Source organism: Taudactylus pleione, unplaced genomic scaffold (assembly GCF_031769625.1).
Source record: "Taudactylus pleione unplaced genomic scaffold, aTauple2 ptg000559l, whole genome shotgun sequence".
NCBI classification, from domain to species: Eukaryota; Metazoa; Chordata; class Amphibia; order Anura; family Myobatrachidae; genus Taudactylus; species Taudactylus pleione.
The window spans coordinates 31156-50491 of record NW_028284961.1 but is presented as its reverse complement, the minus strand read 5'-3'; the positions used below and the strand labels follow the sequence as shown (position 1 = coordinate 50491).

General features: G+C 48.8%; 1 protein-coding gene across 1 annotated transcript in view; it reads right to left on the bottom strand.

The window, feature by feature from the left end:
* LOC148481832 (uncharacterized) overlaps positions 1-19336 on the bottom strand; it is a 142826-nt gene that overhangs the window by 103280 nt on the left and 20210 nt on the right. The window contains exon 3 of the mRNA XM_088452937.1: positions 5858-5940. Within this exon, the coding sequence (XP_088309063.1) occupies positions 5858-5888 (31 nt within the window). The 5' untranslated portion in view covers positions 5889-5940. The remainder of the gene's footprint in view (positions 1-5857; positions 5941-19336) is intronic.

Below are 19336 nucleotides of genomic sequence, written 5' to 3'. Positions count from 1 at the left end.
CGGCCCCTGCTTCTCCAGCGCGCGACGGGTCTGCGCATCCCTGTCCGCTCACCCTCTCTCCGGTCAGCGTCGCGTCTCCTTTGGCGCCGCTGGGGTCCCCTTGCACACCTGCTTTGCCTGCGGCTCCGGCGGGGGCTCTCGGCGGCGTCAGTGACGTGCGCGCCGCATTTTCCGCGGGTCTCCCCCATGCAAGCAGCGGAGGTCACCTGACCTCAGCCCCGTCCTGGCCTCATGTTGGGTCCGGTGGTGTCGTGGCCACCGCGGCTGCGGCCTCTGCCGCTTTGATTTCCGGTGGCCCAGCCGGCCTGGCCCATGCGGCGGGCCCGGCGGCCATCTTGTCTCAGGCGGCCATTTTAGGTGCGGGGTCTCCCTTTTTCCCAGGCACCTTTCCACATTTTTCGGGGGGTTTGGCGCAGCGTTTAAGCTCCCCAACTTTGCCCGCTACTCCATTTGCTGGAGTATCATTTGGGCACGTAGTGCCGGTTTCTATTCAACCCCCATGGTACACCCCAGCCGGCAGCCAGGCACCCTCCTTTAATGCACCACCCCCCCTTTCTATGGCAGGCCCTTCTTGGGGTCAGACTTCTTGGAGCTCAGGCGTAGCTCCTCCGATTTTGTCATCTTCTGTTGCTGTTCCTCCTGCCCACTTTTATTCTCCCCATTTCGCAGCCCCTCCTTCGGCATATCCTCCTGCTTTTCAGCATGCGCAGTTTCAGTACCCGTACCTGCCAGCTTGGCAAGTTTACCCACCTGCAGCGGCTGCGCCACTGCCTTTGCCCCCAGTTTCCTCTTTCAGCACACACTCCGGCCAAACTGCCTCTGTTTTTCCCCCGCCCAGTTTGTCGCCTCCTCCGCGGGCGCCAGCCATTACGCCTCCTAAGCCGGTCACCCTGTCCCTTCCCACCCCGGAGGTTTCCGGGTCCGTTTCTGCGGTGGCTCACACGTCTTCCTTAGTTCCAGGCCTTGAAGTATCTGATGGTCCAAGTGGTGAGGTGTCCGCAGTTCTTTCATTGCCTGCTTCGGGGCAGGAAGATTCGGCACCGGTATCTGAAGCTGTGGCGCCGTCAAGGGAGAAGTCTGCTGAAGCGGGTCCGCTTCCATCTGGTTCTGGTGAGTATGAAACTCCTTTGTCTTCTTCTGACTCTTCTTCTTCTTCATCCCACTCTTCTGGTTCCCCCGCTCGCCCCGTAAAATTGCTAGACTGGTTGCGCGGCGGCTGGCGAAAAAGTCAGGCGGCGAGACTAGGAGATCTGATGAGTCAGGGGCAAAAGCGCAGGAAGCAGGCAGATACAGTGCATTGCGCGAATACTGCGGTGCTACGAGGCTTACGGAAAAGTGTAAAAGGCAAAATTCGCAAAGGGAAATTTGTAGACCTGTTTTCACTCACAGATGACATGAGGAAAGGCTTGGTGCAGGCTAAAAAATCGGGAGGCATAGGAGAAGATGCTTTTTGCAACTTTAATACGTGGTTGAAAGGCATGCTCATATTTGCGACATGTTATTTGGAGACCAGGGCGCAGGAGCACGTTAACATTCTCAGGTATCTATTTTTAGTGCTCGACATGTTCGTCAGGTCTCGTAACTTGGCATGGCGTGAATATGATTCACAATTTAGGAAAAAACATGACGGTTCTTTAGTTATTCCTTTCGGGGTTAAGGATGTTGAAGTCAGGTTAGGAGGTCTCTCAACAGCGTCGGCCTCCGTTGGACGGTGCGCCTCCTCGGAAAAGCTATGCTGCCAACAGACAGGGGTCGACAGGAGTGGGGAGAGGGAAATGCTTTGCCTACAACGACTCCAAATGTACTAGGGGGTCGGGGTGTCGCTTTCGCCACTCCTGTCGTCTCTGCGGAGGTGAGCATCCGGCCAAGGACTGTCGACGTGGGGCAGGAGGTATTTCCCAGGACCGTGCTGAGGGCCCCAAGAGTGCTAGTTAAGGCTGGTTCTCCAGTCCGTTTAGATTCTCTTATTAGATGGTTACATTTATACCCATGTAAAGAGGATGCACTTTTTCTTTACGAAGGTTTTTCAGTAGGTTTTCGTTTACCCATTGACAGGCAGTTGATTGTTAGGGCATCCCAGAATTTGCGCTCTACCAGGGATTTTCCAGGGGAATTGAGGGTTAAGGTGTGTGCGGAGGTTTTGCTGGGGAGGATGGAGGGTCCTTTTCCTTGTCCTCCCTTGCATAATCTCTGTATTTCTCCAGTTGGCGTAGTTCCTAAAAAAGTGCCGGGCAAGTTTCGGTTGATTCAGCATCTTTCATATCCGCAGGGAGGTTCTGTTAATGATGCCATACCAGAGAATTGTCGTAGGGTCGTTTACCAATCATTTGACGATACCTTGAATTTAGTTCGTAGTTTTGGACATGGCGCTTTGTTGGCTAAATTAGATATAGAATCAGCTTTTCGTTTATTACCAATGCATCCTGAGGCCATGAGATTTCTGGGTTTTAGGTTAGATTCGGGCTATTTTGTAGATAAGTGTTTACCTATGGGCTGCGCGGTTTCCTGTGCCTATTTTGAGAAATTCAGCTCCTTTCTTCAGTGGTGTCTCCATGCCGGGACCGGACAAACGGGCATAGCACACTATTTAGATGATTTTCTCTTTATGGGTCCAGGAAGAAGTGACGTTTGTGCTGACCTCCTTTTTTCTGCGCAGTCCTTATTTAGAGTTTTAGGTGTTCCCGTTGCGAACGAGAAGACAGAGGGTCCGTCTGTTTGTTTATCTTATTTGGGAATTGAGATAGATACGATAGAGGGCTGTTGTAGACTTCCCATTGATAAGGTTGAGAAGCTGCGTGGTCTTATTGAGGTCTGCTTAGCAGAGGATTCAGTCTCTCCTCGGCTCTTTAAATTTTGCTTGCCGTATTATTCCTGTGGGTAGGGTCTTTTGTAGAATATTGGAGAGGGCAACAGCTGGCGTGGTTCGGCCGCATCACTACATTCGCCTGTCCGCGGAGATAAAGGAGGATCTTCGCATGTGGAATAGATTTTTGATACACTTTAATGGTGAACGCATTTGGCCTTCGCCTCCATTAGCGAACAGTTCGTTGCAACTTTTTACGGATGCGGCCGGATCATCCGGTTTTGGGGCCTTTTTCAATGGGGAATGGTGCGCGGCTCCGTGGCCGATAGCTTGGCGTGAAGAGGGTTTGACGGATAACTTGTTGCTGCTGGAACTTTTTCCAATTGTCGTATCAGTTGAACTTTGGTCCGTGCGACTGAGCAACTGTCATGTAGTATTTTGGTGCGACAATTTGGGTGTGGTTCATGCCATCAACAATCAGCGTTCGTCTTCGCATTTTGTTTTACGTTTGCTCCGACATTTAGTTTTGCGCTGCTTGGAGTTTAATATTAGATTCAGGGCGAAGCATGTGCCAGGGGTGTGTAATGACATTGCAGACGCGCTGTCCCGATTTCAATTTGATCGCTTCCGGGCGCTTGTGCCGTTGGCTTCTAACGTTGGTTTGGTCTGCCCCTCGTTTGTGTGGCAGATTATCAGGCCGGCTTAGAAGGTTTGGCGTTAAAGTCGCTTGCTCCATCGACTTTCCGGGCTTACTCAGCCGCTTGGCGGGATTGGTGCACGCATTGTGCTCTCCCAGACGTGGAGGGTAAGTCTCCGGAACAGTTGATTTCATCTTTTGTTTGGTTTCGTTATCAGCAGAGCAGATCTAGAGCGTTTATAGGTTCCGCGCTTGCTGGTATCTCCTTTTTCTGCAAATTAAAAGGTTTGCATGACCCCACCAAGGCTTTCGTGTTAGTGAAGGCTTTGAGGGGTTGGGCTAAGGGGTCGCCAGCTCGTTCAGACTCTCGCCGGCCAGTCGATTTGCAGCTTTTGTCTGGCTTGTTGACTTCAATGGGAAAGATAGCGGTTGATTTGTATGAAACTTTTCTTTTTAGGCTTGCTTTTGCGGTAGCATTTTTTGGGGCGTTCGTGTTAGCGAGGTAGTGTCTACCAATAAAACTTCCACAGTTTCTGGTCTTTTGTTAAAAGACATTGTTTTTCGTGACTCAGCGATACTTTGCAAGCTGCGTTTCTCCAAAACAGATCAAACAGGCAGGGGGAAATGGGTTACTCTGCATAAGAATAGGGATTTAGACATCTGTCCAGTTCAGTTAGCTGCCAGGTTTATGGAGTTACATCCTAGTGGGGGTGCGCAGTGGCTAATTCATGCGGATGGCACTCCTCTGACCAAGTTTCAATTTGCAGCGGTTTTTAAGAAATGTTTGTTAGAATTGGGTTTGAATCCTTCAGAGTATGGCACGCATTCTTTTCGTATTGGCGCTGCTACTTGTGCGGCCCTCTCAGGGGCGTCTGTGCAGGACATTCAGAAGGTGGGGCGCTGGAAGTCAGCTGCATATAAAAAGTACATGCGCTGCGATAAGGTATAGGGGCGCACCCTGCGTTAACCCGAAAACGTTGCTTACCCACCAATTGGTCAACGGTTAGCGTTGAGCAATTGGGGGTGTGAAGGGATTTTTAATTTTTCCTCCCGTTAGCCATGATTTGACCCATTTGGTTCACGGGCAGGTTTTTTGGTTTTTCTTCTTCACTCGGGTTCCTGTTTTCCCCAGTTCTGCATCCCTGCTAGTCAGTTGCTATGTGTTACTAAAGTTGTGTCCGTTGGAATTGGGTTTGGTGCGGTTCTCACAGTTAGGTTCTCTCTTTTTCCACAGCATTGACGGAAGAAGAGGGGCAGGTGTGGCTTCTTGGTCACTCATATATTTTTTGGGCGGAAAAATATGTGTTGTCCCAAAAACAGGTTTTGTCGCAGGTTTAGAGTGCGTTGGATTGGTGTTAGGGGCTTGCGTGTTGCATCTGTTTTGGCACTGATAGTTTCATCGGTGGCTAAGTGGGGAGTTCCGAATATATTGGTTTTACATGTTGGTGGCAATGATGTGGGCCAGTTGAAAGGTGTGGAGCTGATTGTCAGGATTCGTGAAGTGATGGATGAGATACGTTTGCAGTGGCCCAATATTCGGATTGTATGGTCTGAAATGATGCCTCGTTTGACATGGAGGGGAGTGCGCAAGTATGGTGCTTTGGAGAGAGCACGTAAGAAAGCGAATGTTGCGATTGCCAAGCATGTGGAAAAAATTGGAGGAATTTTGGTGAGTCATGGCTTTTTGGTTGGTGATATTGGGAAGTTCCTTCGTCATGATGGTGTGCATTTGAATGCTGTGGGGACCAGTTTGTTTGTGAAGGATTTATTCTCATTTTTGGTGTAGTTTTTGGGTGGCGGGCCAGTCTTTCCTTAGGGCCTGGCTTTGGCGGGAGTTCGCTGCAACTCAGTGGCTTTAGGTGGCGTAAGACAACTTTGTGGGGGCACTGTCCCTCATTGCCCCTGGCGAATTTGTCCTTCTCTTTGCGGGGGGACCCGGGTGCTGTTTTAGTGCGAAAGCACCTCGGATTGGCCCAGGAGGGAAGTGAGACTCTCGCATCGTTAGTACGTCTTGAAGGGGGGTCGTTTAGTCGTCCTCCGAGTATTGAGCAAGGTGAAAGCTAGAACTGAGTTGCAGCGTCTCTTGGCCACCCTGGTTAGGTTGATTGAAATTAATTTATAAATAAAAAGCTGTGACCTTTTTTAGCCAAGCTCTGGTGTCCGTGTCTTTATTTATTTGTAACTTAAGTTAAGTAAGCTAATCAGGTGTTAAAGTATTGTAAAGCAGTAAACCAATACAGATCTTAATAGGCTACTTATATATCTCCCATTCCTCTTTTGGGAGGATATGGGTGGGGGGCAATAAGGAGCTCCTGCAGTGCCAGATTCACATCATGAACTAATGACATTACACAAAGCAGTGATGTAATAATGAGACATTTGAATAGGGACAATGAAAGACGTTATCCAGAACGTACCTCTAATGATCATCTTCACTAGAGGCTCCATGTTACGGGGGATTATTCTGTATAGCTCAGATGCAGGATACTTAGTCGCTAATCTGCGGGAAGAATAAAATAATACAGACTATGACAGCGCCCACGTTTATCTGCCTCATAGAAAATCTTCAGCTGGGGACATCACGAATACCCACCAAAAACCCAGGTTCGACCCAGTTTACACTGCACCTTCGATCTGGGTTATTCCCAAGTCAACCCCATTCACACTGAACCTGGGTCTGCCCTGCTAAATGGGATGTAGTCAGCAAACTGGCGGCCGTGAGGTCTAAATCCCTACGGCTGAATCCTGGCAAGGGAGTTAAGATAGGAGTTGAAAAAGTGATGCCTACTGTATCTTCAGAGCCATAACTAGACATTTTGGTGCCCTGTGCCAGAAGAGAAACCGAAAGATTGCATAAGAAAAGAGGTGTTTTAAACCTCTAGGATGGGGGCCGGCATGTATGCAAATTACTTGTGGGAGTTAGCCTATGGCAAGCAGGGGCGGGTTTGTAACAGGAACATTATATAGTGGGATAAAAGTGTGGGCCAAAGCCTCTTTGTTCCAGATTCCTCCAGGACAGGGAAGTGCATTTTGTCAGTTGTCATTTTCCTTAATAAAACTCTCTTAGTGCTTCTCCTCCTTCTCTTCTTCTCTCCTCCTTTTCCTTATTGTATTTAGTCTCTTTTCATTTACTTCATATCATTGCTTTTACTTTTCCTTTCTGTCCTCAATCACTGTCTTTTCTGATCTCTTGTTCTGCTGGGGGTGGGTGTAGCTATGTCCTGCCTAGTAATGAGCCTCCCCAGACCCTGGTCCCTGGCTCCACAGTGCCCCCATGTTATTAGGAGCTGCAGGTGTGGTTCCCCTATTGATAGTTCTATCCCCCCTCAGGCTGCAGCAGCTTTGTGGAAGGTGTGCCAGTGTGGGGGAGGGGTGCTTCCCTTCAGTCCTTAATGCCCCTGGTCAATATTATCTTTGTGGCTGCAATGGCCAGCACCATAGGCAAATGCAGGAGGGGTTTATGAGTGCCTTGCCTGAACCCCCCCCCCCTCAGCCCACACCATGATGACTACAATAGAAATAGCATATAATACTAAAGTTGCATGTTTTTTAGGATCCCCTCAGTGTCACAAATGAAATAACTAGCACTACAGTCCCTGTTGATCTTTTAAATGTGTCAGCCAGTAGAAAAAGTTAAAAAGCCAGTAATGAATATTGTTGTGCACCAACTAGATCTGGAAAACATGCACTGTACGGGGTGCACTGATATGGATCACCTATTGGATCAATTATTAATACTGGATAATACACCATCCAGTACATAGGGGACCAATCTGTGCATCTGTGTCCAGGACAGTGCATGGTTTCTTTTTCTGCCCTCTCCCAGATTCCCCAACTTGCTCATATGATCTGTAAAGGAGCCGGCACATGAAATAAAAAGATTCAGCTCAGACAGGATGGCCCTACTTCTACATATAATTACTTACTGTGTTTGCTGGTCCTGTATATGCCAGAATTATATCATTCAGTACATTCGTATGATGTATTTTATAGATGGTCTAAGTGCTGATTATGCCTCTTAATGGTAGAAAACAGTTGCAGCAAACAGTGTCAGTATTATGCTGGGCATTGAGGTATCATTGGGGGAATAGAATGCTTTAGTGATGCGTTATATGACAGTAAGGGGTAATGGCTTTGACTCTGCTTTATTTATCTATAGCACCTAAGATCTAGCTTTTATCTCCTTTGAATCATTATTATCAGCCAATAGAGGAGATTGTATTATATACTGTATTCTGAGCATTTAACTTACAAAATAGACAGAATACATGTGCTACAGTGAATTTCTACAGGGTGCACAGCTTATTATTGCAATCACTGCCCCAAGCAGCTATCACCGGGAAGCTCCATTCTCAGCTATGCTCCTACTTCGACAAATATACATTGCTGGAGGTCACGCAGCCTTCGCGTCCTGCCTATGAGGGGTACAACACGTGCAAAGCAGCTAGTTCAGTTCGTCAGGGCTAACAGCAGGCGTCTGGGGAAAATGCTTCGCCTTTAATAATTCCACATTAAAATGTCGTTTTCGTCACCTCTGCTTGCGATGTGGTGGCAATCACCCAGTTGCCAAGTGTTTCAAGGGGGGTGCCCAGCAGCAGCCTGCACAGCCAGCAAAAGGCACAAGTGCTAAGTAAAGTTCCATCCCCTGTCCGTGTCACAGCGATAGCAAAATGGTTGAGTTGGTACCCGGTTCTGCAGGACGCAGAATTTTCGTTAAAAGGCTTCAGTTTTGGTTTTCGTTTACCTATTTGCAGGGATGTCGACACATATCCGCCTAGAAATTTGAAGTCTGCCTTTGAATTGCCTCACATTCTTAGGGAAAAAGTGGCTGGCGAGGTTAGCGCAGGCGCATTGCTGGGCATTTTGCAGAACCCCCATTAGGGATCTTGTGAATTCCCCGGTGGGAGTGGTTCCCAAGAAAATTCCAGGAAAATAAGGGCTCATGCAACATCTGTCTTATCCGCCAGGCTCGTCAGTAAATTATGCCATACCAGTTGAGGTTTCCTCGGTGGTGTACCAGTCTTTTGACGATGCTTTGGACGTCATTAGGTGTTATGGTCCGGGCGCACTGATGGCTAAGATAGATGTTGAGTCAGCTTTTCGTCTACTTCCTTTGCACCCAGAGTCATTCCAGTTTATGGGTTTTTAGCTTGGACAACGGATATTGCATAGACAAATGCTTGCCTATGGGGTGTTCTGTGTCCTGTGCGTTTTTCGAGCATTTTAGCACCTTCCTACACTGGTGCGCGGAATTTATTTTTTTAATTTTTGCGGTAGTCATGGAATAGCCCACTATCTCGATGACTTTCTGTGTGTCGGCCCTTCCGGTTCAGGCAGATGCAGTTATCTTTTGTTTTCTTTACGAGCGCTGTTTTTTCATTTGGAGTTCCCGTTGCTGTGGACAAAACGGAGGGCCCTTCCCCTTGTCATTCCTGGGTATCGAGATCTGTACCTCGGTGGGTTCTTGTCGCATTCCTCTCGATAAGCCTGTCAAGTAATGCCATAGCGGAATGCACGGCTTCCAGTAGAATTACCCTGCGGCAGGCGCAATCCCTCCTGGGCCTGTAAAGTAATTCCAATGGGCAGAGCTTTTTCACGTAAATTGGAAAGGGCCACGGCTGGTGTCACTAACCGAGACATTTGCTACGTTTATCCTCAGAAATTAAGCAGGACCTCTCTGTCTGGGTCTCGTTTCTTCGGGATTTTAATGGCGTTCGGTTGTGGATGTCTCCAGCCGCTGACAATTTGCAGCTGCAGCTGTTCACCGACGCAGCAGGCACCACGGGGTTCGGATGTTACCTTGATGGCTCCTGGTGCGTTGGCCGTTGGCTGGAAGAATGGGTGGGAAAGGGTTTGACTAAGGACTTACTCCTTCTCAAACTCTTTCCCATAATGGTTTCCTTGGAAATCTGGGGGGAATGGTTACGCAATCGCAGCATCATTATCAGGTGTGACAACCTGGGCATGGTCCATGCGATACAATCAGCAACATGCGGCTTCCCTGCTGGTTTTGCGCTTGCTAGCGCAGCTGTGCTCACATGTTTGCGCTGTAACATCATGTTTAAGGCAAGACACATTCCTGGGGTGGAGAATGAGATAGACAATGCGTTATCACGTTTCCAGTGGGCTAGGTCCCGATCTGTGGCCCCTGGTGCTGACGTTGTGCTTTGCCCCTCTTATGTTTGGCAGGTGATCGAGCCGGCATGGAGGGCTAAGCAGAACAGTCTTTAGCCACCTCCACGTTGCGAGCATATCGGCAGGCATGGAATGAATGGGAAGATTATTCCCGTAGCAGCAAACAGGCAGGTAAGAGTCAGCATCGTTCGATGCTTTCTTTTATTTGGAGTCTCCGTTTGTCTGGCAGATCCAGGGCTTCTGTTGCGCGCTCTTTGGGGGGCATTGCATTTTATTGTAAATTGAAGGGCCAACCTGACTTTACTAAAAGTTTTCTGATAGTGAAGGCTTTAAAGGGTTTGGCACGGGTCTCCCGGCCAGTAGCTGACCGTAGGAGACCTGTGGACGCTCATCTGCTTCCGGCAGTATTAGGGGCGGTTCTCGGAGTGGCTCTTACTGCGTATGAGGCGGTCCTGATTCAAGTGGTGTTTTCGGAGGCTTTTCACGGCACCTTGAGGGTATCGGAGCTGGTGGCATCATCCAAATGGGTTGATGCCGCCATGCTCCTCTCGGATATCCTGGTCAGTGAGAGGTCTGTTCTCTGTAGGATTCGGCAGTCGAAGACCGACCAGACTGGTAGGGGTAGGTGGATCTCGTTGGGTCCATCTAGGGACGAACAGATCTGCCCCGTGGCACTAGCTATGCGGTATGAGTTATTGCGGCCGGATGTTCCTGGTTCATGACTCATGCATATGGACAGGACTCCGCTTACCAAATACCAGTTTGGTTGGTTTTTGAAGAGGTGTGTATCAGTTTTAGGCCTCCCGCCTCAAGATTTTGGTACACACTCGTTTCTGATCGGAGCCGCAACTTCGGCGGCAGCTGCGGGTTTCTCGGCATCAGAAATTAAGGCCCTAGGACATTGGAAATCGGATAGTTATAAAGGTTACATTCGACCTAGGCATGAAGGCCCTTTGTTTAAAGTCATTTCACAGTCTGTTCCGGTTACGTTTATATTTTATGCTTGCCTGGTTTTTGTCTTGTCTCATGTACTGTCCTGTCTTGTCTGTTACCCCTGTCCGTCCTACTCGGGATTAGCTACTCGCCATTGCTGGCAATGGGAGTCTTGAGGGATTTTACAATTTTTACCTGAACTGACGGATTCAATTCGGCTATTCTCAATCATTTAATTAGGCCATAGTCCATCCCTCAGCAGGTTTTTATTTTATCTCTTGCCGAGTTCACCTGTTTTTTCCCAATTCCCCCCCACCCATTCTTCCCCTTTGTGTCTTCTGTTTGTCTCAGCCACTTCAAATAGTAAAGTCGGCGACCAATAGAAAATTTTTCTTTTTGGCAGATACTCACTTATGTTCTATCAGATCCCACTAATACACCATAAAATTTTATTGTTTTATGACAATTACTAATTTTTTATTTACTGCTTTCCTCCACCTTTAGGATTGCTCTTTGACACGCAGGACATTTGGGTTATAGGCCACGCATATATTTTCTGGGCTGCTAGGTTTGAGTTCAGATCAAGCTCCAATTTTTGAATATTCAGCTAGGGTCCGTTGGATAGGTTCCAGAGGTATGAGATGGCATTCCTTTTGTCCTAAACTGTTAGAGTATGCAAGGCTTTTTGGTAGGCCACGTATTTTGGTGGCTTATTTAGGAGGCAACGACTTAGGGCAGAGGTCCACTGTAGAATTACGAGTTGATATTGTCAACGATTTGGCGAGGGTGCTATCGGCCTGGCCCTTGTGTAAATTAATTTGGTCTTGCATTGTACCTCGACAGGTCTGGCGTGGGGTTAGGAGTTTTCCTGCTAATGACGAAGCTAGGAAGAAACTTAATTTCGCAGTTGCCAAATTTGTGATGGCCAATTATGGCCGTTTCATTTACCATAATAACATTCAATTTCGATTTAGTTATATGTATAGACCTGATGGAGTTCATTTAACAGAGGAGGGTGTGTCATTGTTTATTGGGGATCTTTTTGAGGAGTTGGCGTTATTGGGGTAGTACTTGGTATGGTGGCGGTGCGGCGGTTCTATAAGCTGAACCTTGCTGTGGCGGGAAAGAACGGCAGGTCGCCAGTCCGGGTGCAATTATGATTTAAGGGCGCTCCCTTCGTTGACTGGTAGTTGGCTGTACCAACCTAACGGGGGGCAGTATCACCACCTAAACGGGTGGGAAGTCAAGATGGGGGTGAGCGTTACCTTTTGTTGATGATATGAGTTACATGGTTATGTGTATGCACTCTGGGCGATCTACGCCTGCTATGCCTTTTGTTGTTTGTGTGTGGGCATAGCAGATCTGGCTGATTTCTGGCCGTCCTTTCTTTGCCACCATACATCCTTAAATAAATAATAATTATTATTGCTCCAATAAATCGCCATCAAGTTATCTGCCAAATCCACGTCTCAGTGTCTTTATTTTATGTTAGTATGATAAGTGGTTTGCACACATGACAACACCTCATCCGATAGAAGGTTTAAGAGCATTGGTGCCCCTCTCAGTTTTCAAAGGGACATAATGCACCCAAAAAAGGGCCATGGCTTCATGGGGAAGGGCCAGGGAAGAGATAGGGGAGGAAAGGAGATGAAATAAGAGGAAGCTACAAGCAAGAATGATAATAAACAGAAATTTGACAGGACCAAACAGCGCCCCCTGACCTGTGGTGCCCTGTGCGATGGCACCGGCCGCACTACCCTAGCTACAGCCCTACCTATCTTTATCCTGACGCTGAAACACAGAAGGACGGCTGCCCGAACTAGGCAAGTCCGGGACGTCCTTGGTGTTAGCCACAGGGGGAGTTAGGTTTACATCAGTTAGCGGGCTTAGCGATAGGTTTTGGGGTGGTGGTTTAGGGTTAGGCACCCGTAGGGGGGAGGGTTAGGTTTAGGAACTAACAGGGAGGGTTAGGCTACTAGAAGGGAGGGTATACTTACCAAACCCCTGTCAGGATACCAACCATCGGGATGCGGCTGTCTGTATTGTGACAGGACGCATCTAGACAGCGGGCATTACATACAGATTCCCTGCTAAACTTGTGAGATCATAAAAAGTGGGAGGTGACTGCTCCACAACCACCAATTAGCTAATTTTAGGCATGACCCAGGCCGGATAACCCAGGTTGCGCCATTTACACTGCACCATTACCCAGGGCCATCCTGGGTCCAACCCTGTTAGCTACCTGGGTTGGATTCCCGGGTCACTTGACCTGGGTTATTTTTATGGGACCCTTTTCCACTGAGCCGCGACCAGAGTAGGATTTCTTCAGAATGTGCCAGGTTTCTGCCAATATAAATAGCACTCTGTCTATAGGACACCCGGCCTGATCGTGAGACGTTATAGAGTTAGCAACCGCTTCTGTGAATCACCCGTAATACTCCCATAACAGGCCCGTAATACTCCCATAACATGCCCGTAATACTCCCATAACACGCCCGTAAGACTGTACATCTCTCTGTGCATCTGTTTAGTCACAGCCCAGTCATCGCTAGGGAACACCTAATAATCTTCGCGAATGCATAACTGCAATAAATAACCAAAATCCGTGAACATCTGCATTGAGTGCAACTCACAATCTGGCCGCTGCCTGGACATGGAACAGATAATGGCGCCAGTGATAAATTCATACCCATCTGGAACGTCTGCACCAGCCCCAGCCAGTGTCCTGGAGGCAGACGGCTGATTATAATGGTAGAGATCTGTCACATTAATGTGATTGTATACAGCTAGTTTGCCCTCATTACTCGCCAATTTATATAACAACCTCGATGATGTCATTATGAAGCCATGTGAACTCTGGCCCTCTGGGGCGGTGACCCTGTGCTGCCAGGCCCCGGAGCCATTGGGTACATTGCTTGGCTATAGTTGCACCTTTATAAATACACAATTCTCCATTGAAAATGTGTAACACCCGTGTATTATATGGAGGAACATAACAAATATCGTAGATTATTCCTCCTGCGCTACATCCGCCCCCATTTCTGCAGCCATTTCAGAGAGTTTAATGAAAATGTTCTCATGGCTTTAGGGGGTAATCAGAGTTTACACTTCCCCTCATGTATCACAGATCTACATGAGCAATTACTGCAGGAAAGCCCTGTATATGCTTTATATGATACTAATATACATAACAAATGCAGGAATTCTCTATAATACGTATAAATGTATAAATGTGCCACAAATCACTCACCCACCGTCCCAGAGTCTGGTCTCACACAGAAGGTCTCTCGCCCACGTCTGTGTCCCACTTACCCTCTATTCTGCTGTCACTGTCCTAATACCTTGTGTCACTTGTCTCACCCTGCTGTCTCTCAGGAACCTCTCTCTCTCTCTCTCTCTCTCTGTCTCTCTAAAACATCTGTCGCTTGACTTTTATCTTCAGCTATTCGGATTCCTGTCTGCGGTTATTCCACTTTACCCTGTTTTCTGCCCATGTGATAGTCCTGGTCCTGCTTGCTGAGCCTTGCCGTCTGTCCTGTAATCTGATTCCGGGCCTGTGGACTGTGTACAGAGATCACTAATAGTGAAAGTGAAAGAATTGAGAGGGAATTGCTCACATGGGTGTGTCTGACACAGACTGCCTAACATGGACGGAAATGTCTGTAAAAACCAGCTTTAGACTGTCATACAATTGTGCCCCAAACCTCCTCAGTTTCTACCAGAGCTGCAAACACCCAACAGCCCTGACCGTCCTTTCCCAGAGCGATGGCTAATATACATTGTGTGTAGCAGCAGAGTACTGTACAGACATGGCCAAAAGTTTTGAGAATGACACAAGTATTGGTTTTCACAAAGTTTGCTGCTTCAGTATTTTTAGACCTGTTTGTCAGATGTTACTATGTTATACTGAGGTAACATTACAGCATTACATAAGTGTCAGATGTTACTATGGTATACTGAGGTAACATTACAGCATTACATAAGTGTCAGATGTTACTATGTTATACTGAGGTAACATTACAGCATTACATAAGTGTCAGATGTTACTATGGTATACAGAGGTAACATTACAGCATTACATAAGTGTCAGATGTTACTATGGTATACTGAGGTAACATTACAGCATTACATAAGTGTCAGATGTTACTATGTTATACTGAGGTAACATTACAGCATTACATAAGTGTCAGATGTTACTATGGTATACAGAGGTAACATTACAGCATTACATAAGTGTCAGATGTTACTATGGTATACAGAGGTAACATTACAGCATTACATAAGTGTCAGATGTTACTATGGTATACTGAGGTAACATTACAGCATTACATAAGTGTCAGATGTTACTATGGTATACTGAGGTAACATTACAGCATTACATAAGTGTCAGATGTTACTATGATACACTAAGGTAACATTACAGCAATACATAAGTGTCAGATGTTACTATGGTATACAGAGGTAACATTACAGCATTACATAAGTGTCAGATGTTACTATGGTATACTGAGGTAACATTACAGCATTACATACGTGTCAGATGTTACTATGGTATACTGATGTAATATTACAGGCATTTCATATGTGTCAATGGCTTTTATTCACATTTACATTAAGTTTATGCAAAGAGTCAATATTTGCAGTGTTGACCCTTCTTTTTCAAGACCTCTGCAATTCGCCCTGACATGCTGTCACTCACCTTCTGGGCCACATACTGACTGATGGTTACCCATTCTTGCCTAATCAATGCTTGGAGTTTGTCAGAATTTGTGGGTTTTTGTTTGTCCACCCACCTCTTGAGGATTGACCACAAGTTCTCAATGGGGAGTTTCCTGGCCATGGACCCAAAATTTCAATGTTTTGTTCCCCGAGCCACCTAGTTGTCACTTTTGCCTTATGGCAAGGTGCTCCATCATGCTGGAAAAGGCATTGTTCCTCACCAAACTGTTTTGGATGGTTGGGAGAAGTTGCTCTTGGATGATGTTTTGGTACCATTCTTTATTCATGGCTGTGTTCTTAGGCAAAATTGTGAGTGATCCCACTCCCTTGGCTGAGAAGCAACCCCACACATGAATGGTCTCAGGATGCGTTACTGTTGGCATGACACAGGACTGATTGTAGCGCTCACCTTTCCTTCTCCAGACAAGTGTTTTTCCAGATGCCCCAAACAATCTGAAAGGGGATTTATCAGAGAAAATAACTTTACCCCAGTCCTCAGCAGTCCAATCCCTGTACCTTCTGCAGAATATCAGTGTGTCCCTGATGTTTTTCCTGGAGAGAAGTGGCTTCTTTGCTGCTCTTTTTGACAACAGGCCATCCTCCAAAAGTCTTTGCCTCACTGTGCATGTAGATGCACTCACACCTACCTGCTGCCATTCCTGAGTAAGCTCTGCACTGGTGGTGCCCGGATACCGCAGATGAATCAACTTTAGGAGACGGTCCCAGTGCTTGATGGATGTTCTTGGGCACCCTGAAGCCTTCTTCACAACAATTGAACCTCTGTCTTTGAAGTTCTTGATGATGCGATAAATTATTGATTTTAGCTGCTATCTTACTAGCAGCAATATCCTTGCCTGTGAAGCCCTTTTTGCGCAAAAATATGATGACTGTATGTGTTTAACAGAGGAATCACAATGATTTCAAGCATCATCCTCCTTTTAAAGCTTCCAGTCTGTTATTCTAACTCAATCAGCATGACAGAGTGATCTCCAGCCTTGTCTTCATCAACACTCGCACCTCTGTTAACAAGCAAATCACTGACATGATGTCATCTGGTCCTTTTGTGGCAGGGCTGAAATGCAGTGGAAATGTTGTTTTTGGAATTAAGGGCCTGATTCAGACCCGGTCGCAAGCGCTGAGTGCTCACAACTGGGTTGATGGTGGCCAACAGTGCATGCGCATGATGGAGCCGGCTCCGTCGTGTGCATGCGCGAGACCCAGCTAGCGACGGGCAAGCTGTCGCTCCAGGACTCTCACCAAAGGGGGTGAGCTGTCGATGTTGAGTGACAGCACGCCCCCTTTGGTGGGCGGGCCGGGGGTGTGGCTGCCCAAATGGAGGAGTTCCCATAAGAACGCCTGCCATTTGGGGGCAGCCCCACTGACATTACAAGTGATGTCAGTGGAGAGCTTCCGGCTCTGTTGGTTGTCACCCACAGCTATGCGAGCGGCCAAGAGGCCGCTCAAAAAAAAAAAAAAAGCCCGGCCCCGATTCAGAGCGAGTGCTCTGTCAGAGCGAGCGGCTCTGAATCAGGTCCTAAGTTCATTGTCATGGCAAAGATGCAATTCATCTGATCTCTCTTCATGACATTCTGGAGTATATACAAATTACCATCATAAAATCTGAAGCAGCAGACTTTGTGAAAACCAATACTTGTGTCATTCTCAAAAAGTTTGGCCATCACTGTACAATCTGCCCCAACCCTCATCAGTTCCTATCAGAGCTGCAAACACCCAACAGTCCTGACCGTTCTTTCCCAGAGTGATGGCTAATATACAGTGTGTATAGCAGCAGAGTACTGTATATACTGTAGATACAAATTGCAATGCAATGTAGCCATGGTCACACATTAGTAGTACAAAGGGTCATACTGAACAGCACAGTGACTTTTCATGCAAAGATCAACATCAATGACACAGAATTATTGGGCAAAAAAACATTGATGTCTACCATGGAAAGGCATCGATAACACATGGTGTGTGGTTTCTGCTGAATGTAAATAATGAGAAGTAACAGTACAGAATTATCATATACATGGTGGGATGTACTAAGCATTGCATCCCCCATGTTTTCAGGTACATATCATGGTTAATTACCACAGTACGAACCTAGAATATCGCAAAGGACAGCTCTCCCGATAAAAGCTGTCCTGTGCGATGGCTGCAGACAGAGGGAATTCCGGGCCGTGGTTCACAGAGGTTCACCTCCTACCCCCTGTGTCTCTCCAGCTTCCTGCCCCCTGACCCGTTACTCCAGCCTCCTGCCTTTAAAACCTCCTGCCCCTTTTTTCACTCAGCCTCAACCCCTTCCCCTGAGTCTCCCCCACTGTGTCTCTCAGCCACTCCCTCACCATCTCTGATCTGAATCACCCTCTCACTTTTTGTCTCTCAGCCACCTCCTCACCCTGTGTCTCTCAGCCGCCCCCTCACCCTGTGTCTCTCAGCTGCCACCTCACCCTGTGTCTCTCAGCTGCCACCTCACCCTGTGTCTCTCAGCTGCCACCTCACCCTGTGTCTCTCAGCCGCCCCCTCACCCTGTGTCTCTCAGCCGCCCCCTCACCCTGTGTCTCTCAGCCGCCCCCTCACCCTGTGTCTCTCAGCCGCCCCCTCACCCTGTGTCTCTCAGCCGCCCCCTCACCCTGTGTCTCTCAGCCGCCCACTCACCCTGTGTCTCTCAGCCGCCCCCTCACCCTGTGTCTCTCAGCCGCCCCCTCACCCTGTGTCTCTCAGCCGCCCACTCACCCTGTGTCTCTCAGCCGCCCACTCACCCTGTGTCTCTCAGCCGCCCACTCACCCTGTGTCTCTCAGCCGCCCACTCACCCTGTGTCTCTCAGCCGCCCACTCACCCTGTGTCTCTCAGCCGCCCACTCACCCTGTGTCTCTCAGCCGCCCACTCACCCTGTGTTTCTCAGCCGCCCCATCACCCTGTGTCTCTCAGCCGCCCCATCACCCTGTGTCTCTCAGCCGCCCCATCACCCTGTGTCTCTCAGCCTCCCCATCACCCTGTGTCTCCCAGCTTTCCCCTCAACCCCCTCCCCTGAGTCTCCCCCACTGTGTCTCTCAGCCACTCCCTCACCATCTCTGATCTGAATCACCTTCTCACTTTTTGTCTCTCAGCCACCCCCTCACCCTGTGTCTCTCAGCCGCCCCCTCACCCTGTGTCTCTCAGTCGCCCCCTCACCCTGTGTCTCTCGGCTGCCCCCTCACCCTGTGTCTCTCGGCCGCCCCCTCACCCTGTGTCTCTCGGCCGCCCCCTCACCCTGTGTCTCTCGGCCGCCCCCTCACCCTGTGTCTCTCGGCCGCCCCCTCACCCTGTGTCTCTCGGCCGCCCCCTCACCCTGTGTCTCTCGGCCGCCCCCTCACCCTGTGTCTCTCGGCCGCCCCCTCACCCTGTGTCTCTCGGCCGCCCCCTCACCCTGTGTCTCTCGGCCGCCCCCTCACCCTGTGTCTCTCGGCCGCCCCCTCACCCTGTGTCTCTCGGCCGCCCCCTCACCCTGTGTCTCTCGGCCGCCCCCTCACCCTGTGTCTCTCGGCCGCCCCCTCACCCTGTGTCTCTCGGCCGCCCACTCACCCTGTGTCTCTCGGCCGCCCACTCACCCTGTGTCTCTCAGCCGCCCACTCACCCTGTGTCTCTCAGCCGCCCACTCACCCTGTGTCTCTCAGCCGCCCACTCACCCTGTGTCTCTCAGCCGCCCACTCACCCTGTGTCTCTCAGCCGCCCCCTCACCCTGTGTCTCTCAGCCACCCCCTCACCCTGTGTCTCTCAGCCGCCCCCTCACCCTGTGTCTCTCAGCCGCCCCATCACCCAATGTCTCCCAGCTTTCCCCTCAACCCCCTCCCCTGAGTCTCCCCCACTGTGTTCCCCAGCCACTCCCTCACCATCTCTGATCTGAATCACCCTCTCACTTTTTGTATCTCAGCCACCCCCTCACCCTGTGTCTCTCAGCCGCCCCATCACCCTGTGTCTCTCAGCTTTCCCCTCACCTTGTGCCTCTCAGCTGCTCCCTCACCCTGTGTCTCCCAGCTTTGCCCTCTGTGTCAATTAGCTTACCCCCCTCATCCATCAACAGCTGCTCTTACATTAGTTACCCCGCTCATCCATCAATAGCTGC